A 17,654-nucleotide genomic window follows, 5' to 3' on the forward strand; every position below is an offset into this window, starting at 1 on the left:
TATATGGTGCCCAAACTATTGATGCGTATTCTAGTATTGGTCTCACATACAAGAAATAGGCTTGGCTTCGTATTTGAGAATTACAATGATATAGATTACGCTTAAGAAGCGCCAATACACTATTAGCTTTTCTGCAAATAGTGGTAATATGTTTGTTAAAGTTCATCTTAGAGTCCAATATCACACCAAGGTATTTTGCATGACTAACCATTCTTAGTTGATTATTGTACAGGAAATAGCTTGTGGGTTTTGGATTACTTAAAGTAACTTGTAATACTTCACATTTATCTGTGTTAAATGTCATCATCCATTTATTAGCCCACTCTTCAATTCGTAACAAATCCTCCTGTAAGAAACGACTATCATCTGTAGTATGTATTGGTCTATAGAGCAGACAATCATCAGCAAACAAGCCACAAGAAGATGATACACAATCAGGTAAGTCATTAATGTAAACTAAGAATAATAAGGGTCCGAGGACAGTGCCCTGGGGCACTCCACTAATAACATTGATGGGTGATGATTGAGAACCATTACAAGTAACATATTGAGTGCGATGTGCATGATGATTTAATCACCACTTTTCCAAAGCTAGCCTCTGCTGGAGGCTTTGAACTAATGAGAATAAACACTATAGGAAGGAAGCTGGAATTAATCCTATGTCCAGAAAATGGGTACACTGTAGATTACTTGAAGGCTGTAGTCCACCACTCAAAGATATATGTAAGGCCAATTCAGCATAACCTGACACTTGATGAAGTAAAAGAAGAGGTACAATAGATAAGTAGCTACCATGAGATAGTATAGCTATATTCTATGACATGATTGTATTTTGTGCAAGAATGTACAGTACATATGTGCATGTAGCTACAACTTTAGGATATGCCTGTAGTGGATACCCATGCCTACATGATCGAGCTAATAATAATGCATGCATGGTTAATGTCAGCCACATGCATCATTCCTAATTATTTTAATTCACATTACACACATCTGTAGTAACCACAATGTTCTCTACCATGCATTTATGAAATACTTGGGCAGTGTTCTCAGGTGTTGTTTGCAGTTGGGTGGAGCCAACTGACTTGGTGGGAGAGTTCTGAGTGTGTATTGTTTACAGCTGGGTGGATCCAACTTGGTTGGAGAGTTCCAGGTGGATTGTTTACAGCAGTCTGTTGTCTCTTGTGTTAAAATTATAGGGTACTCTAAGCCACAAAAATGAATGTGAACAAGACAGTGGAAAATTGCTACCAGAATATTTTCTGCTTAGTTGGTATAATGAAAATCACATTTGCTATATAGATATGTGTGGTGAAATCTGCCTTATGATATATAGTACGTGGCCACCTGTTTAGAAAGTCCATCTTGGATTTAAGTGTTCACTATAATCCACATGTCTAAAGCAGCTACATACCCCCACTTATATTAATTTAGCTAGCCTAAAGGTGACCGATTCTTACCATGTGTGCTATCATGTATTTTCTGTCCGTATACATGACCTTTCGTCTTTATTAGTGTTTTGATCAGCCAAAAGAACAATGTAAACGATGTGGCAAAATAGTAACTATTTCTGTACTCCGAAACCACTTAAGAAACTGGTATGTACAAATAGCATTACTTTGTGTGTTTCCATGCATTTATGTTATATAATGCATGCGGCTACAGTGGTTCAAGTATGCAAGACATTGATGCTGTGTCAAGAAATTTACCGGTATGGATAAGGAGTAGCTACCTGTAAACTAATGCAATTGCAATTTTTTTCTTAGGTTGATGATATCAGCAAACCAGGACCATCAAGGGTTAGTCCATTCTATTATATCTTAATCGACACTGTTATAGTTAGTCCATTGCATTGGGATGCACAATTTTAGATATAATTATTTTGATGTGGTATGTACGGGTTTGCCAGTTACGAATTGTGTACTAAGGAAACAATAGCTAGGAGTTGCACGTTTGAGTAGGTACAATAAAAATGAAAAGTAGGTCTGCGGCTATATTATATAGGCATGTGCCAATTATGCTGACAAAATTTTAAGCATAACAGGCTAGCAAATTATCAAGCATTATGCCAATACAAAAATACAGTTTTCAAGATTAAATATGTGTATTGTTCATCCGAATGGCAGCAAACACGGACATGCAACACATTATTATTGCATTACTCAAGGTTACTGTTTACTGACTGATTATTTACACTTCCAGAAAACATCAAAAATTACTCTATCTAATACATACTCTCTGATCAATGCACGACTTCTCACATCTACCACCCCAAAATCTATTCATAGAAATATCTAAGTGAGCCCCATCTCCAGTGTTTAGGGTGGCATGATCAAATTGTCCTCCAGAAATTGGCTGCAAAGTTCAACCTGCACTTCATGGCATACCTCTGTAAGCATTTCATTATGTCTAATAGTTGGAAATCCACCTTTAGGGCAAGAAAGCAGTGGCTGAGGAAGTAGTTGATATGAGGGGGGAGCTGACCAGGGGAAGAAATGAACTGAGGCACTACATTGTCTCTGGTTTGGTAAGGTGAGACCAAAAAAAAGTCACAACCAGCTGACAATAGCTACCCACCTCACCAGCTACGAATTTATACTGATAAACTGCCTAAAAATCCTTTAAAATCCTTACATGGCTTGCTACACACTGCTCTAATACTGTGATTGCTTTATAGTATAGCGGCACAACCAAAAAATCGTGCACTTTTTCATAAAGCCATGAAACTTTCCACATAAATAGTACTCCTCGATACATGTATTTTTAGATATAGTGCCATCGCTGATTTGACCTTTGGTGACCTTTACGGCCATTTTTGTACAGAAAATTGATCATTTATTGTCTTTAACTCCCTGAGGCAGTAATTAACGTGTTAAAACATGGTACCAAACAAAAGATCTTGCTGAAAGAAACAACTTGGTTTTTATTTGAAGTCAATAGGTGATTTCATTAAAAAGTTATGATCATTTTTATTAGCTACAAAATTTGATATATTTACCTCCCCTCAAGGTGTGAATTACCTGTGGGCAGATAATTATGCATAAATTTATCAAATTTTGTAGCTAATAAAAATGATCATAACTTTGTAATGAAATCACCTATTGACTTCAAATAAAAACTAAGTTGTTTCTATCAGCAAGATCTTTCGTTTGGTACCATGTTTTAACAAGTTAATTACTGCCTCAGGGAGTTAAAAACAAAAATGATCAATTTTTTGTACAAAAATGGCCGTAAAGGTCACCAAAGGTCAAATCAGCGATTGCACTATATCTAAAAATACATGTATTGAGGAGTACTATTTATGTGGAAAGTTTCATGGCTTTATGAAAAAGTGCACAATATTGCCAATTTAGGGGGCTACGGCGCTATACTATTATTAGAGTGACTGCTCTGTTAGAGTATCTTGATCTTGATCACAGTTTTCAGCCCCACCCCAAGAGGGATAATTTTGCATGATATCATTCTGAGGGGGGCCCTTTCTGCCGCCTATGCAAGAAAGAGTATATTCAGTGGAAACTTTATCCCACAAGGACAGTGACCAGGAAATCTAGCAGGGTCCCATCCATAACAGAGCCATGAAAAGCTACCTTGCGAAGAATAAACCCATGTTCCTGAACAGGAAGTATAGTGAGCCAAGTGGAAGCATTCCATTCAGAAGACAGCTCCAAAGCTCTCTTCAAACTTGGAGAAGCTTGCTCCAATAATACAAGCACACTCTTAGCAGAAACAATTGTAATAGACTTTAAATGCTGAACAACAGACCTTAAAGACAGCTGAATGCTTCAAGCATCATATGAGCATACACCTGACTGGGAAAAGGCAATGACTGTATAAGTTCAGTGACCTTAATGGATGCATCATACTTGGGAGATGACAACTGAACTGTTGGATAGTGATAGTAATCATAACTCAATCACATGGCACACAGTCTAAAAATAGTACACGCATGCATACATTGATTAAATAATAATAATTACATCATTATACTACAGAACAGGATCAGTAATTCCTAAATCACCAAACCTTGCAGGGAGGGGAAATATGTTCCTCTCTAAGTTGGAAAATATTTCTCCCTTTGCGAATTGGAATCATTCTTATACTGTAAATGCCCGCCACCTTCAGCACCCCACATACCAAATTTGAGCAAGATTTCCTAACACGATTGTGAAATACAAGCCTTCAAAATTTGGCTTAATTCTGAGGTTTGATGTGCAAATAATTAGCTCCCAAATTGTCTCCAAATTTCTTAAGTTTCCTATCACCCTGTTACAGCAATACTACCACCATATTAGCTGGTATCACACACACACACACACACACACACACACACACACACACACACACACACACACACACACACACACACACACACACACACACACACACACACACACACACACACACACACACACACACACACACACACACACACACACACGGAATGAGAAGAATACATACATCCAATGGGAATATACCTGTAATTTAAGCCTTAGTAATGGAAAGGAGGGGTACACAGTGAAATTATGCACATTAGGAACATGTAACAGTCATAAATGGTGTTTGTCACAGCCGCATTTGATTTAATTATATGGAATGAAATAATGATTAAGTAACTCAAAGTAGCTCAAAAACATATCCAGGCAAGAAAATGTATTTATGAAGGCCACAATGGCAGCAGATAATCAGAGCAGAAAGTGAAGTCATCTGGCTAACCCAGAAACACAGTTGCTGGCTATACACATGCAGTATATACTTTAAGTAGTTGAAGGTAATGTATTAACATGGGAGCACAAACTGTGTTGTTTATGAAACAATTAACTAAATACCATGAGACTATATATGTTGCCTGGCAGGATGTACAAAAACATGAGCAGACAGCTGGAGATGCCCGCAAGCAGAATCAAGTATTAATGTCCTAACAATGCTGCGACAGCATGCATGCAACAACACACATGCAACAGCACGCATGTGACAGTACGCATGTGACAGCAAGCATGCGATAGCACGCATGCAGTGACATGTATACAATGTCATGCATGTAATGATACGCTTGCAATAACACTACTGCAATAAGCTATAGGAATAAACATATTGCCTAGCTCACAGAAATACACATAAATAACTGAGCAAATTCTGTGGGTATTTAGAGCAGAAGCTAGGTATATCATGTGTGTAGATATTCAAATAATTTTTTTCTGTCTGCAAACGTAGCATGTGTTATGGGAGGGATCTCGTGATCTTAACCCTACCAAATTAGTTTATGATTTGTACAATAAATGATTATGACATCATCACATTTCACTTATCCTAACCTGAATCAAGCATACTGATTTCAATTCATGATGCTATAACAAAACATGAATAGCTAGTTTATATTCTTTTATTGTATTCCTAAGGCATGTTGGCTTCACTTACTGTGGTATGGTACGTAATTCTACACCCCACCAAGGCATGTTAACTGTAATATATTGCACTGCAATGAATTACATTATGCTTTTATGCTTTTGAGCAATGTTTGAAAAAATCAAGCCTATTGGGTACTCAAATTATACTTGAGGCGACTGTTTTATTTCTTATTTCTATAATGTTTTCTCTGCAGCAGATGTGATGGCCAATCAAGCAGTTGTGTTCTATGAACATCTGGCTTCTGCCTATCAGAGAAGAGGAATGTTCATTATGCTATCGGGTTGGGTTGGATCAGATGTTGCTTGTCTTTTTCTTTGCAACAGTCAGCCATTAGATGTTTACGTAGTTCTCGATCTTCTGGCAGCAGGCTCACTCAAGTAAACTCTTTAGCTGCTGTTGAGTTGATCCAGGCAAAGATTGGGCTTTACCCACTGCATGACTAATTATTGTTTAATGTGTTATTTAAGTGTTTTATTTCGAATTTTTTCACCAGAAAAACTTTGAAAATGGGTGCAGAGCTATGTAAGTGTGAAAACTGCATTTGATTTTTCTTGCAAATATACTCACGGTGTGGCACGCTGGCTTTCTTGGCCACATGAATGAATACTACAGTACACTATAGTACAGTACACTATATTAATTGAGGAATTTTTAAAGCAGCGTGTATATTTGTCATTGGATATCTTTCTGTTATAGGTTCAGCTCCAATAATCGATCCAGTAAATTTTGACAAAGATGAAAATGAATTTATAGGGACATCTCGTAATTTCACTGTAGCAGTGCTGAGCAGTATCACCCCATTTTTGAATGATGGTAATTGGTCAAGATTATATGCTCCATTAAATGATAGTGGACATGTGTTTATCTCCAACTTCATCAGCAATGGAAGAACATATAGCTCAATGGCTATCCAAAATTTATCTTTAAATGATTCAGGAGCATATTCTTATTGCACATCTAACAAATGTGGAAAGTCATGTGTATCTGCTATCCTGCATGTAGCACCAGGTATATATACATAAATGTATGCATGCATGCATGTATGAACATATGTATGTACATATGTATGTATGTACGTACGTACGTATGTATGTATGTATGTATGTATGTATGTATGTATGTATGTATGTATGTATGTATGTATGTATGTATGTATGTATGCATGCATGCATGTATGTATGAATATATGTATGAATATATGTATGTATGTACGTACATACGTACGTATGTATGTATGTATGTATGTACGTACGTATGTACGTATGTTTGTATGTATGCATGTGAGTCACATGGACATCACTACTTTCACGAAATGTCAAGTTGGATAACATTATTTTAACCCACCAACTGTGTGTTCTATTAGAGTAGTGTATGTTGTATGCGAGTAATTGACAGAACTGTGGCATTTAGATGAAAGCTATTCAATTACACCTCACAGTGCTCAATGGTCATTTAGGAAATTTTGTCCTGGTAAATCACTTATATACTGTAGTTATGTATTGATCCATATCCAAGTTTCTACCAATGATAGTTTTTACCTTTACAATCACAAAGAAAGTCACAGTAATACAATTATGGAGAGAACATGCATTTTCTTCTGAACTGCATTCACTATCCAAGTTAAATATTTTAATACATCTCCACTAAGTAAACACCACGGATACACTTGAATCAAGATGATGATGACTTAATGTGACGTTCTCTCCTTGCTGACACTCATCTACATTCTTGCTGGAACAAGAACCCTATACAACATTAAAACTCAATTATCAGTACTGTTTTAGGGTTTGCATCAAAAGTGACATGCGCCACCTAAAATTCCACCTTTAAAAATCATCCTAGAAACATCTTATGCCACCATAATCACCTTTACAGAATAATATTTGTCCATAACATGAAATACAGCATTAAAAACAAGAAAACACTTACCAGTGACCAGATATTGAATTTTGTTTAAATCTCCATAACTTGAAATTTTGTCTCACGGCTCACTCACTCACTCACTCACTCACTCACTCACTCACTCACTCACTCACTCACTCACTCACTCACTCACTGACCACAGTCGCAAGCCTAGAGCCCAAACGAAGTAGCGCATGGTCACCATTTTATGCCACAACAACAAGCTCACCAGTGGGATATGCCTTTTGGGATTCCAACGAGTGTACACCCTGTGCCCCTTGTCTTTCCTTTTACCTTCAATCAGGTTGGTTGTCTTCTTCATCAAGCATCAAAACCATACTGAAGCATTAATTTTCCGTATCAACACTTTTCTGTAGACACCACAAAATTATTTCAGAAAGCACTTATGCTGCTGAAAGAGCAGGGCGCTTATAATTTCAAGTGTTACATGTGAAACATTAAGGCTGCTGAGTTGTCACTTCAACTTTTGCCAACACCTAGACTACAATCCAAAGTGATTTTTAGACGGACTGATACTCGACAACTTGTTCCTCTGAACACAGTGACTCAGCCACTCAGTGCTGTACAGCGGGATCAGCGAGTGATTCATGTGATTGGATAGTGCTCAAGTAGAAATTGTATTGCTTTATCCTGTTAGTCAAGACTAAGCTCCAGACAACTGCTACTACGATCAACGGTAAGCTATGGACCCTACTACGGGCCTGTGTGCTTCCAAATTTAGCACAGTTCGTAGTTTAATAAGCTGTAACTAGCTAGCTGTGCTACACCCAAAACTAAGCAAACTAGTATTTTTAAAAATTGTTAATGTAAAAATGAAGTAGGGATCTATGTAATAAAAAGTAGTGAAACAAGAGATAAATGATGGTATTACAGCATAGCTCGATGGGAAAGTTCCTACTTTGGCACATTAGCTATAATTTTGCTTAATGCCAAAGTAGGGGCTTTCCCACCTAGCTATGCTGTAATACCATCATTCATCTCTTGTTTCACTACTGTTTATTGCATAGATCCCTACTTCATTTTAAAATTATTTTTTAAAATACTGGTCTACTAATGAATTATATCCACTAATGTGTTGATTATAATAATACATAAAAACACAACACATACCTTTTTATAGTATACATATATAGTGTAAAAGACTGTATAAATCAAGCACCACAATAAGTTGTGCAGTTCCCACTTCTGTATGATACACACATCAAAATACAGATAGTGGCTAGTGACTACTGTCTTCTGACCCTGGGCAAGTCGTGCAAAAAATGCGCACAGTAAAGTATTTTTGGCTTGCTAATTATCAATTTTTGAAAATCATTGCTTAAACAAATATAACAAACCAAGTTATGAGCAGTGATGCAAAAATGTGCTACTCACAGTCCCTTGCAGTACACCTGTGTCAAATATAACACCAGACAAACTAACTAACAACCAGTTGTGTGTTGTACAGCCAATGGGGCTAAAGCCTATACCACCCAAACATGTTTTGCTTTGGTCAAATTTCTGTTGGTGCACAACTTTATTTAATCAGGCTTTTGAAGGCTGGACCCTTTTTCACAGATCAGTTGTTTTGCAAAGTATGACAAAAAAGCTTAGTAAACTTACCATGAACATGATTGTGCCACAAAATTTTGAAACAATGGTCAGACAAATGTACCAAACAATCAGCACTTCAACATTTGTAACAGTTAAACTATTCCTATTTGTGCATGTTTACAGCATTACCAATGGTACTATGGATACCATCACATGGATTGTTTTTCACCTAGTAGAGCGACATAGTCCAATAGTTGTGCACTTTTTGATACAATTATGAAGCTTTCCATGTAAGTTGTATATACTCCTTGTGACATATATTTTTTGATATAGTGCCATTGCATATTTGACCTTTTGGTGACCTTTACAGCCATTTTTTGTATGAAAATTCATTGTTTTTATCTGCCAGAGGGCATCATTTTGCACAGTTTCAAATTAAAGGTGCTAGCTACTAAAATGAACTACTTGATTTGAAGTCAATAGGTGATTGCATTCCAAAGTTATGATCATTTATATTAGCCATGAAATTCTATGAATTACTTGCCTTTTAATTTACACCAGAAAGGAAAAAACTTTATGATTTATAAAAATGATCATAGCTGTGTAAGGGAATGAGATACTTCAAACAAAATCAATATTGTTCTTAGATCAACACCTTTAATTTGATACCATGTTTAACAGTGTAAAATAATGCCTCAGGGAGATAAAAACACAAAAATTATTAGACAAATGGCTGTAAAGGTCACCAAAGGTCAAATCCGTGATGGCACTATATCAAAAAAACATATGTCACAATTTGTATGGAAAGTTTCGTAATTGTATCACAAAGTGCACGAAATGTTCATTTTCTGATGCTATACTATTTTTATGACAGAATTATAGCCACATTTTTTATTATTCTTAATAGTTCGTTATAAAATTATTATTTGATTATATGGGTTTCACTCTAACTGGTATGTAAGCAAAGAAATTATATGCACATATCACATACAATGATTTATTCTTTATTCAGATAATGTACTTGATTCATCGGATTCATCAGTTGATCCATCTATTGTAATTTGGATGGTAGTAATATTTGCAGTCATTTTGCTATGGCTCTTAATTATGTATTGTTGCCTTCCAAGAATTACACGACGTTGTAGAACAGGTAAGAATAAACACATACAGTACCTGTGTTGCACTTGGTTTTATTAGGTGGACTCTTTGGGCAAAATCGTCATCACGACTATAATGGTATGATACATATGAAAACTTATAAATTTTGTAGAGACTAAAAAGCAATGATGTCATCTATACCTGCAGCTATACTAGTGGACATTTTAATTCCTACTTCAGTCATACACAGAGATGAAATGTGATAGCTGCAGGTGTAGATGACCTTCCTTGTTTCATTGCTTTATGATCCCTATGTACTCCAATGCATCCCACATCAAAGAAAAGAGCAGTGCCAGCTAGACATAGCTACTATAGTGATTTACCACATGTCCCAACCATCAACTACTACTGGAAATTGTTGTGGCATGTTCACCTATGTTCCACCTGTTACGTATATGGTATTATACAGACAAAGAACAGTAAGAAAAGCATCTCTGTAATCAATTCAGTCACTACAGGAATTGTGAGTTATGCTTGGCTGAAGGCATCAGCTAGTTAGCTCGGGTATACAGGCTTTGCCTTTACCCGTATTTAATTATAATCATAATCATAATCATAATCGTTAGTCAGTCAATCAGTCAGTCAGTCAGTCAGTCAGTCAATTATTCAGTCAGTCAGTGAGTCAGTTAGCCAGTTAATTAGTTAGTATAAAATTCAACTAAAATAAAACTTTCTAAAATTCCATAGAAACTTGATGAAATAATTTGGGGCTGTCCTGGAGGCATTTTTAGGCCTTTTTATGCCTAAACAGTGCTGCCAAACTGTTTTAAAGGAAAAGAGAGGTTTTTATTGGGTGATATTCAGGGGACAGATCCAGGAGCTGGCAAAGGGAGGGATACATACAGGATAAGTTCTAGATGGTTGGGGAGAGCCAGATTCCCTTGTTAGTTGCTGCATTTTTGAAGCAGCAAATAATCACCTCTTAGTTCTTAGTAGTGTCTCATTGTAGCTTTTTGCCATTCTGGCCTTTGTAAATGGTTGTGAAATCTTAAAAAAGGCTGAAACAACAGCAACACGATAATTATTTTTAGAGGCACTTAGTATGCACGAAGGTGGTGACAATTTCACAGCTGTAGTTCACTGGTTTTACGTGAATTTGTAATAATACTAGTAAAATGTGCATAAAACTGATCTTGGCCTGAGATAAAGTTTACTGTTTTAATCAGAAGTATTCCCAGCTCCTCCACAAGGTGAGAAGGAAAGAGGGGGGGTGCATTTGCCCCAAATGCCCTATCCTCGATCTGCCATTGATATTGAAGGAAAAGCCAAAATTTTCCTCCTAACAGTGCAGTTACTACCATACTTTAAATTGTGATAATAAGTGCCATTTGATGGATTACCCTTGCATGTATATTTAGCTATTGGAGCCATTAGTCCTCATGAGCAGCAAAGCCACTATGATGACTACTATAAAGGTATGATACCTTTAAAAAATGTTAGAAATGTTTCATGTCTATCACACATAGCTAATATGAACATTGGTCGTCCTAGACCTAATGAACAAAGTGGTCATCGTGGTTCTGATGGTATGGTATGTGTGAATAAAATGTTAGAAATGTTTCATGTCAATCACACATAGCTAATATGAACATTGGTCGTCCTAGACCTAATGAACAAAGTGGTCATCGCGGTTCTGATGGTATGGTATGTGTGAATAAAATGTTAGAAATGTTTCATGTCAATCACACATAGCTAATATGAACATTGGTCGTCCTAGACCTAATGAACAAAATGGTCGTCATGGTCCTGATGGTATGGTATGTGTGAATAAAATGTTAGAAATGTTTCATGTCAATCATAGCTAATGTGAACATTGGTCGTCCTAGACCTAATGAACAAAGTGGTCATTGTGGTTTTGATGGTATGATAATATTGTTAGTAATTACATAGTGATTTGGTCTGCCATACATTTAGTCCCAATAGTAGGAGTCCCAAATTGTACTGATACGTAGTTTCTGTATAACTGTACTGTTACTCTGACAGTATGGTACGTAACCATTGCTAATGTCATCATTTTGCATCATAGCAATGGTTGCTAGAGAAGAGTTGCTAAGTGTGATTAGTCTTTTGCTGTGATTAATTTTCAAATTTCTATTGCTTTGCTAGTGAAGGAGGTGGTCACTATGTGATTAGTAGGGAATCACAGACATTTGAGTACAATTGGGACAATAATTGTATGAGTAGGCCTGAGTCAGATATGCTCAAAATTTTGCCTAAAATGCTTTCAGGAATTTCCTACCTATTATGCTCTTCAGTGTTCCCGTTATGTTTGCATTATGCTCCTACGTTAGCAATATTTCTTTAAATATTCTTGGAACATTTTAATCAGTGAATTCTCTATTAGAGCATTTCACTACAAAGTGACTGTTCTATTAGACAGTATCGATCTAAAGTAGCTACCAGTATGTATTGTAGTTTGCAGATTCCACTGACTGCTCCATTAGTGAATATCTATCTATTTTCATGGAAATAAGCTCCAGTTTGAAATATCCACCTAATACACTAGCATTATGCTGGCATACTACTCCAGCCTATTATGCTTTTATTATGCTGGCATATTTGACGTAGGCCTATGTAAGAATAACAGTCAAAATTGCACAAGGTGAAGCCAAGTACAATTTGGCTGTTACAAGTACAATTATTCCCTAATTACACTGAAATTACCTATTCATATGTATCACACATAGTCACAGGCACCACCAGTCCTCTTAGGCCTAATTCTCCCAGTAGAACATCACACCTTGATCCATCTATATATCACACATTATTGTAATGTCTATCACGTTAACTACAGTGTACGCATATTGCAAGAACAAGGAAAATTAGGGATCATAGAAAGTAGTGAAACAAGGAGGTCACCTAGTAATACTTGCAGATATACTAGTGGACAATTGACCACTACTTCAGACATGGGTAGGGATTAAATGTCTACTAGTAAATTTGAAGGTATAGGCAGTCTCCCTTGGCCAATAGGGATTGAGTAGTATATCTGAACATGTAACTAGGTAGCATCCCTTTTTTCACTAGCTTTTATTTTAATGACTTAAAAATCCTTATTTTCCTTGTACTTTGTTTGTCCTTTGTAATACTGTTGAGTATTAAATGGTGAATCGACAAATTACATACATCACAAAAATCCAATCAACTACAATCAACATACATTACTTCTACTCAATGTTCACTAAATTTTTATCACGAGATTTGCTACAATACTAGTACCCCCCCATAGCAAAGTGAAAATTAAATAAGATGAGCACGCCATCACGCTTGTCAGCCAGAGCGGGTGGTTTTGTGATGCTTATAAGATGGTTCTAAAAAAGTAGAAGTTGGTGATGAGGGATGAGGTGGTGATATATACTGACTCGGGTGTTCTAGTGAGTTCTATGTACTTGTATGTAAGCTGGCTTCATTCAATCCATGGAAACTACTTCCTTACATCCCTTGATGTTTAGAGTAAAATATTTCTTGTTATGAATAAGGACTTCATAAGGGCGTGGAGAGGAAAACATAAGCACAAGTTTGAAGAAGGTCACTGACGATGCTTCTGCTGATGTGGTGGTATGGCCATAAGCTGTTGCAACACTGTTTCCAACTTGGTGGCATAGCTTAATGGATCAGTTGAAAGTTCTGAAGTGGTGGCAAAAATTCACTTGGGATCTGTAGTGTGGTACCATAAACAAACTCTTATGGAGTACAATGAAAGTCTTGTTTTACTGTAATTACTGTAGTTCAAATACTCAGCAGGGCCATAGGTAGTGCTGTTGTCCAATTGGCTGTGTTATGGTATGATTTTTAAAATGGATTTCAACTGATGATGAAAACATTCAATCATCCCATTAGCTATTGGGTGATAAGAAGTGGTGCAAATGTGTTTACAGCCCATTAACTGCATAAGTGTTGACCACAATGCTGATTCAAAATGTTGTCTCCTGTCAGTTACCATGGATGGAACTCCAAAGCATGAGATCCAAATGTGGACAAATGCCTGTGCCACTGTTTTAGCTGTAATGTCTGAAATAGGCTGTGCTTCTGGCCATCTAGTAAAGTGGTCAATACAAGTAAGAATGTAACTACTGTTACCTTGAGAAACTGGTCCCACAATGTCAATGTGGACATGGTCAACATCTTTGTTAACATCTGGCCACACATAACATGCCGTAACTAACTTCTGTGCTGCCCTTATACTGGGGTGTCCTAGAGAATGTAAAGAGTCAAGCACATTTCTTCGAAAGTTACATTGCATGTATGGGCGTGGTACTCCTGTTGACATATCACAAAGAATGGTGGAATCAGTACAGTATGGGTTCTAATTTGAGTGATGAAGTCTGTCTCAGCTGAGCTGCAGACTGTGTTGTGTGAATTGCATTGGTATCCTCCACCCATGACAAAGCATCTGCAACACTATTATTATCTGGACCCTTGATATGATGAATATCACTTGTGAATTGAGTAATGAACTCTAGGTGTCTGAGTTGTGTGATTATATTTAGACTGTAAAGCAAATATTAACAACTCGTGGTCAGTAAAGATTCAAAAATAACAACCTTTTATGAAGTACTGAAAATGCTTGATACACAGATAGTAAATCACTAATAGCATCCCTGTCAAAGGTACAGTACCTTGTTTCTGCTGGTGTAAGCTTCTTTGAGAAGAAAGCAATCAGTTCCCATTAATGGTCTATTCTGGAATTTGATGGTAAGCTCTAAACCTTGGAGAAGATACAGTAGTTGCTCTTTGCAGAGTACTAGTGAAGTCATGTAGATGAGGAATAGGATATCTATCAGGTGATGTGATGTTATTTAGCTCTCTGTAATCTTCACAAGGGTGCCAATCTCCAGTTATTTTAGGGACTATAATATGTAATGGCGATACCCAACAACTAGAAGATGGTATAGTTGAAGCATGTACTCAAAATGTTGCTCTGCTGGGGTGGGAATATACAGGTGGGCCCACCATGTAAAAGAAGTGAGTGACATTGTGTTTTGCGGGTTGCTTGGTTGTACGAAGTCTTACAATTGTACAATGGTCCAGTAGTATGGCTTCAAATTTGTTGTTTGGATGATTTGATACACTGATGAAGACCGGTGTCCCCATCCATATATTTAGTCATCTATTTAACATTATTGACAATGTAACAGGATTATGTTTTCTTGTGGACACTGGAGCTGAAGTAAGTAAGTGTTATCCCACCTTCAGTTTCAAACCATAACCACTGCAAGTCTACTCTAACACTGCAGGCTGTCAATAACACATCAATAACAACTTATGATAATCGACTTCTTACATTAAACATTGGATTCATAATTGCTGATGTGAAAAATCCTATCATTGGTGCTGACTTCCTGCGACTTTACAGCCTCCTAGCGGATGTTGAGCATAACAGGCTGGTGAATAACATTACACAGCTTTGAGTTCAAGGAGTTTCTGCTCAAGGATCATTCCCTAGTCCTACTCAGTGGTGAAAGACCTACTGTCAATATTTTGGGGGTGAAAACAGTTGGAACATTGGAGATGCCCACTTCCATGATCCTGTCAGCAGTTTTAGCCAGCTCTGAGATTGAGGTAGTGTCACTAGCTGAGGCTAGGACTATACAGACATTGGATGAGAGTCACTGTAAAAAGAGTTGTCAAATGAAATATCTCCAGCTAACTGTTGCAAACGATGAAGAAATTGTGAAGGTTTGCAATTTCCCAACCCTTCACTTCCCATAATTATGACTGGTGAACCCCACACATACCACATCAAACCAAAAAAGTGCCATGCAGACATATCAATTAATTATATATCTAAATGTGTACCCCAGCTGTCAATTACCGAAAAGTAAAGTACATAGCCATTTCACTCTATATCCAGCCCGTTATCTCGCACTACAAACAAAGAACAGTACGATAACTCCCTCTGCAATCAATCCAGTCACTGCAGAAAATGCAGATGATTCACAGGGAAGACACAATCACTCCTACAAATCAACACCCTACACTGTCAGGGAAAAGAAATGGAACATAAAAAGGGAAGATAATGGGCAATCCATGATGTGTGCATTGTACATACTGTGGTATGCCCCAAAAGGCACCTGTTGGGCTACCTTAGAATGTATGAAAGGCAGTTATGATGCTAATAAAAGATGACCAAAAGTTCTCTAACACCACTACAGTGGCAGATACAGGGGGGTTGCAATGGTGTAAGCTGAAACCCCATCTTTTAAAGATAGCATGCACCCCTAATTTATTTATGACTTGTCATGTGAGTGATAAAATCACCAAGAGTTATATAGTGTATTATATTAGGACTTTTTCTACTGGTGAAACTCCATATTTTGTCTTTGAAATCACCATTACAGCGTTCATCAGTAGGTAGTGACCTTATATAGACTATTACATAATTATAAACAGTCACATGCAGGTCATGTACAGCAATATGATTGGCTGTAACCACGTTGTAGAGTTGGTTGTTATGTATCTTAAAACTTGTAGCTAAAGAAACGCTCTCTACTTAGTTGTTTGGCTTACCGCTTCATAATACTATCATACATTGTTGGTGCCATGATCAGGATTCACTTTGCCTTACAGCTAGCTATGCCTACCTTTGTAACCTGTTATGAAAAAGCTGGGGTGTCATGGCATTTGGAGTGAGACTGTACCCCAGAAGGCAAGCGAATTTATCCGAAGAACTCTTATTTGTTGTATTCTCTTCACAGTTAGCTACTGTTAACTTGTGACAAAGATACAGTGCAATGGAGAATTTACGTCGCTGGCACTCATCTCACAAGACCTACTGTACCCATTTAACTAAGCTACACCAAACAGTAACTGAAATAATGGACTCTAGTGAAGCAATAGATGATTCTAAGTTGGGAAGTTTGTCTACTTCTGTCAAAAAACTGCAATGAAAGGCAAAGGCCATTGGAGAACAAGATGCCAAAATTGCTAGAGAGATACAGAACTCAGAGAAGTTAGAAAAGCGGCTTAGAATGTGTACGAAGCAATAGAGCTACAAGTCAGTAGTACTAAGAGAATTGAACAGATAAAATGCTTTATCTCATGTCACTCAAAATAGGTAGAGCCACACCCCTGAGCAGAACTGCTAGTCAAAGTTTAAATTTAAGTGCGAGTATGCAACCATTCGTACCACTTAACATGGAAACTCACTCATCTCAGGAGATATAGAGTCATCTCCCAAGTAGTAACAGCCATAGCAGTATGGCTAGTCAGTCCAGTCACAGTGTCAGTCATTTACCTAAGCTGAATTTACCCACCTTCTGTAGTGACCCTTTGTCCTGGCAGACTTCCTGGAATTATTTTAGTGCGGCTGTAGACTCCAGCCCTGTCCTGCCAGGAGTACAAAAGTTCAATTACCTAAGAGCTCAGCTTCAGGGAGAAGCTGCCAGTGCTGTGGCAGAGAGATGAAAAATAATTACATTCAGTTGAGATCCTCAAGGAGAGATTTGGGCAAAATCAAACAATAGTAAATGCCCACATGTAAGCCCTGATGAATCTACCTCCACCGAAGAACACAGTGACTGAATTAAGAGCCTTTTATGACTCCATTGAGGGTCACATAAGAAGCCTACTCTCTCTAGGAACTACTCTCAAATCATATAGTGCTATGTTGATTCTTGGAAAATTACTTGCAG

At 37.3% G+C, this 17,654-nt stretch overlaps 1 protein-coding gene across 4 annotated transcripts in view; it reads left to right on the forward strand.

Annotated features, from left to right (window-relative positions):
• Positions 1–1,540: 1,540 nt before the first annotated feature.
• LOC136255858 (uncharacterized) overlaps positions 1,541–17,654 on the forward strand; it is a 27,219-nt gene continuing 11,105 nt past the window's right edge. Inside the window, exons 1-11 of one of the 4 annotated variants that reach the window (XM_066048746.1) lie at positions 1,541–1,598; positions 1,666–1,711; positions 1,767–1,799; positions 6,103–6,414; positions 9,875–10,012; positions 10,060–10,098; positions 11,379–11,435; positions 11,487–11,546; positions 11,600–11,659; positions 11,713–11,772; positions 11,822–11,881. In XM_066048746.1, coding sequence (XP_065904818.1) covers positions 6,309–6,414; positions 9,875–10,012; positions 10,060–10,098; positions 11,379–11,435; positions 11,487–11,546; positions 11,600–11,659; positions 11,713–11,772; positions 11,822–11,881 — 580 coding nt within the window. In that variant the 5' untranslated portion in view covers positions 1,541–1,598; positions 1,666–1,711; positions 1,767–1,799; positions 6,103–6,308. The remainder of the gene's footprint in view (positions 1,599–1,665; positions 1,712–1,766; positions 1,800–6,102; positions 6,415–9,874; positions 10,013–10,059; positions 10,099–11,378; positions 11,436–11,486; positions 11,547–11,599; positions 11,660–11,712; positions 11,773–11,821; positions 11,882–17,654) is intronic. The other 3 variants (XM_066048748.1, XM_066048747.1, XM_066048749.1) reach the window with 3 other exon arrangements.

Source organism: Dysidea avara, chromosome 5 (assembly GCF_963678975.1).
Source record: "Dysidea avara chromosome 5, odDysAvar1.4, whole genome shotgun sequence".
Classification (NCBI taxonomy): domain Eukaryota; kingdom Metazoa; phylum Porifera; class Demospongiae; order Dictyoceratida; family Dysideidae; genus Dysidea; species Dysidea avara.